This window comes from Arachis ipaensis, chromosome B01 (assembly GCF_000816755.2).
Source record: "Arachis ipaensis cultivar K30076 chromosome B01, Araip1.1, whole genome shotgun sequence".
Taxonomy (NCBI): domain Eukaryota; kingdom Viridiplantae; phylum Streptophyta; class Magnoliopsida; order Fabales; family Fabaceae; genus Arachis; species Arachis ipaensis.
Window position 1 is genome coordinate 131,124,967 of NC_029785.2, and position 2,747 is coordinate 131,127,713.

Below are 2,747 nucleotides of genomic sequence, written 5' to 3' on the forward strand. Positions count from 1 at the left end.
TTCATTTTTGTCATGGGGTTGTGGATGTGACGGTAGTAGGGATATGTGCAGCGAGTTTGTTGGGTCAATTTTTCAGTAGTGTTGTAGGGGTCATCATCCATTGTAAATGTGTATTCAACTGTTACCTATGCAATGGACTTCTCTTGATGAGTTGATGCTCTTCCGTTGGAACTGGATTTTCATGGGCTTGTGTTACCTAGGCTTTGCCTTAGTCGCGTGTTTTGGTTTAATATCAATATTTGTGGTGTGTTATATATGCTGTGTATTGAAAGTCGGTGCTTGGGCTAAGGAGAGAACTACTTAACCGCGAACTGATCCCTCTACTTGATCTGGAATTCGGTGTAGAACAGCTCAGCTGTGCCCTTCTCAAGAGAGATTAGGTGAGAATGTGAGTAAACATTTTATTTACGGCCTGCAAACGTGTTTTGCAAGGAATAAGCTACAATGGACATGTTTTGTGGTATCGTTGTTGCCGTTGACTGCTCTGGCTCTGTTTGTTCCGCCGATGGATATGGAAGCTTTTGCGAAGTAATCCATCACCTACTCGAGATAAAACTATAAAAGCCGAGTCAAGTGTTGCCTGATCAAATACATACTTTATATTCCCTCTACTGTGTTATTGAGTCTCTGATAGCATGTTCTTAAATAAAAGAACTGTTTCGATTAAAGTTGAAGTAGTATTTCTCCTAGCGAAGTAGCATTGCAATACTAACACCAATAATAATAATAATAATGACGATAATAATTTGTTAACCCCCTTCTGCAGTTGAACTTTCCTCATTTGCATTGCACATATATTACGTGATTCACGTCTAAATTTGAGCCGGCATGGATATTTTAAATATCCTGTAAAATTAATAGACCGAGGAGATTCATGCCAATACTTGTGTAAGCAACGGCATTTAAACAGAACCATAAAAATTACTAAATTAACAAAGTCCTAATACTCTCATGACAATAGAAGCTGGAGCTTACACAACTTGCAAAAATCAACTATGTAAACATCTCCAAACACATGGCATCTCCATAGTTTAGTCTAATGCAAAAAGCTTAAATCAACTTCAGAGTACGTTCAGAACAAAAAACTAGTCGCAGAAAAGAAACACAAGCCGGAGCCATCTATAGCAAAAACCTTATTGTACATTAACCATATCATAATAAGGACGGTATCTGCTTAAACAGTTAAACTCTTGTTGATTGCATATGAATGTAGAGATGGAAACATCCTCAGATTGTGACTTGCACTCACTAAATCGTTTGTTGCTCCACACAATCTTCACTCACATTCAGCGTCTTCGATTGTGCTGCTTTTTCCGTCGACGACTCCTGTCATCAGAATCAGAGTCTGATTCTGAATCTGAATCAGATGATTCTGAAGACGTACTATACCTCCTGCGCCTTCCGCCCTTCTTCTGCTTCTTCTTCCTCCTTCGCCTTCTTTCTTCCTCTGAATCAGATGAGGAACTGTACCCTGAACTACTTCCGGAAGACTCTGATCCTGTAACCGATGAAGATTCGCTGCCACTATCAGTCTCAAATACTGAATCCTCGCTATCACTGCCCGAATCAGAGTCAGATTGATATTTCCTTTTGGTTTTCTTAGAACTCACTTCGGCCTTCTCATCCTTAGTAGCATCGGGATTATTATCATCCATATCCAAGCTCACAGAAATATTCAGCCTCAACTTGGGATTCTTAAGTTGCTGTGTCCTGGATGGCCTCGACATGTAAACCCGCTCGTTCTTACATTCGTAGGTCCAGTGGCCACTTTGGAAGCACTTCTGGCACTGCGCTGATCCGCCAATGGCAGACATTGCAGGCTTAAGGTCTTTCCTTTCACCCAATCTAACAGCTTTCTCAGTACTCATCAAATACATCTGCCTTTTGGCTTCCCTTTTCTCCTGCCATCTGCTAGGCCCTTCTTCCTTCTGACCATAAGCATTCACATTCCGGGCAGCTGCAGCGGCGGCCCTTTCAGCTTGGGCACGACTAAGCCCTTTTGCGGCACTCAATGCCGCAGCTTTGATTCTATCAGCTGCGGCCTGAGATTTCTCATCCTTCTTGCTCGACATGTTCTACGTATAGAATTATCTTCTACAAAATGGTTCCAGAGAAAACTAATTGCAATCTATTGAAAGCTAAAACCTGCGATAAAGAGAAGCAAAATCATTTAAAAATTTAGATTAAACAATCTACCAAAAACACACCATTGCAAATCCTAACAGACTCGAATGATAATGAATTTAGCTGTACACTGTTAGGGTTCGGTTACCCTTAAAAGAACGGAAAATCGAGGGGGGCAAAAAGGTACGAAACGACATGCAAGAATTTTAGAGACTACAAACTAAAGGGTAAAAATTAAGAGAAGCGAAACTAAAATAAACACTCAGGATCTGGAAAATGAGAAAATTTTAGCGCTAACCTTGGCAGTCTTGAAGGTGGATAATTGATTCGAATTTCGAAGTAGATGGGAATGGTTAGGGCTGCGATCTCTTCAACCAGAGCTGCTCGTATTTGGATTTTGGAGGCGAAAGGAAATTAGGGTTCACACGCTTATCAGATCAGATCGAATATAAAACATGAACAAAATTTGAGCTGTTGAGAAGCATAACGGGGCTTATTTATAGTTAAGATAAAGTACTACTTGTCTACTTTAAACAGGGTTAATGTGATTTTACGGTTAAAATTAATAGTAATAGTTAACGAAATAAATAATATAAATGTTAACAATTTTTTTAGTTGAGTTA

General features: G+C 39.8%; 1 protein-coding gene across 1 annotated transcript; it reads right to left on the reverse strand.

The window, feature by feature from the left end:
• On the reverse strand, positions 902–2,615 carry LOC107639137 (zinc finger CCHC domain-containing protein 10). The gene is made up of 2 exons (XM_016342571.2): positions 2,423–2,615; positions 902–2,145 (listed from the first exon to the last, which is right to left on the reverse strand). The coding sequence occupies exon 2, from the start codon at positions 2,070–2,072 to the stop codon at positions 1,287–1,289; it is 786 nt and encodes a 261-aa protein (XP_016198057.1). The 5' UTR covers positions 2,073–2,145; positions 2,423–2,615; the 3' UTR covers positions 902–1,286.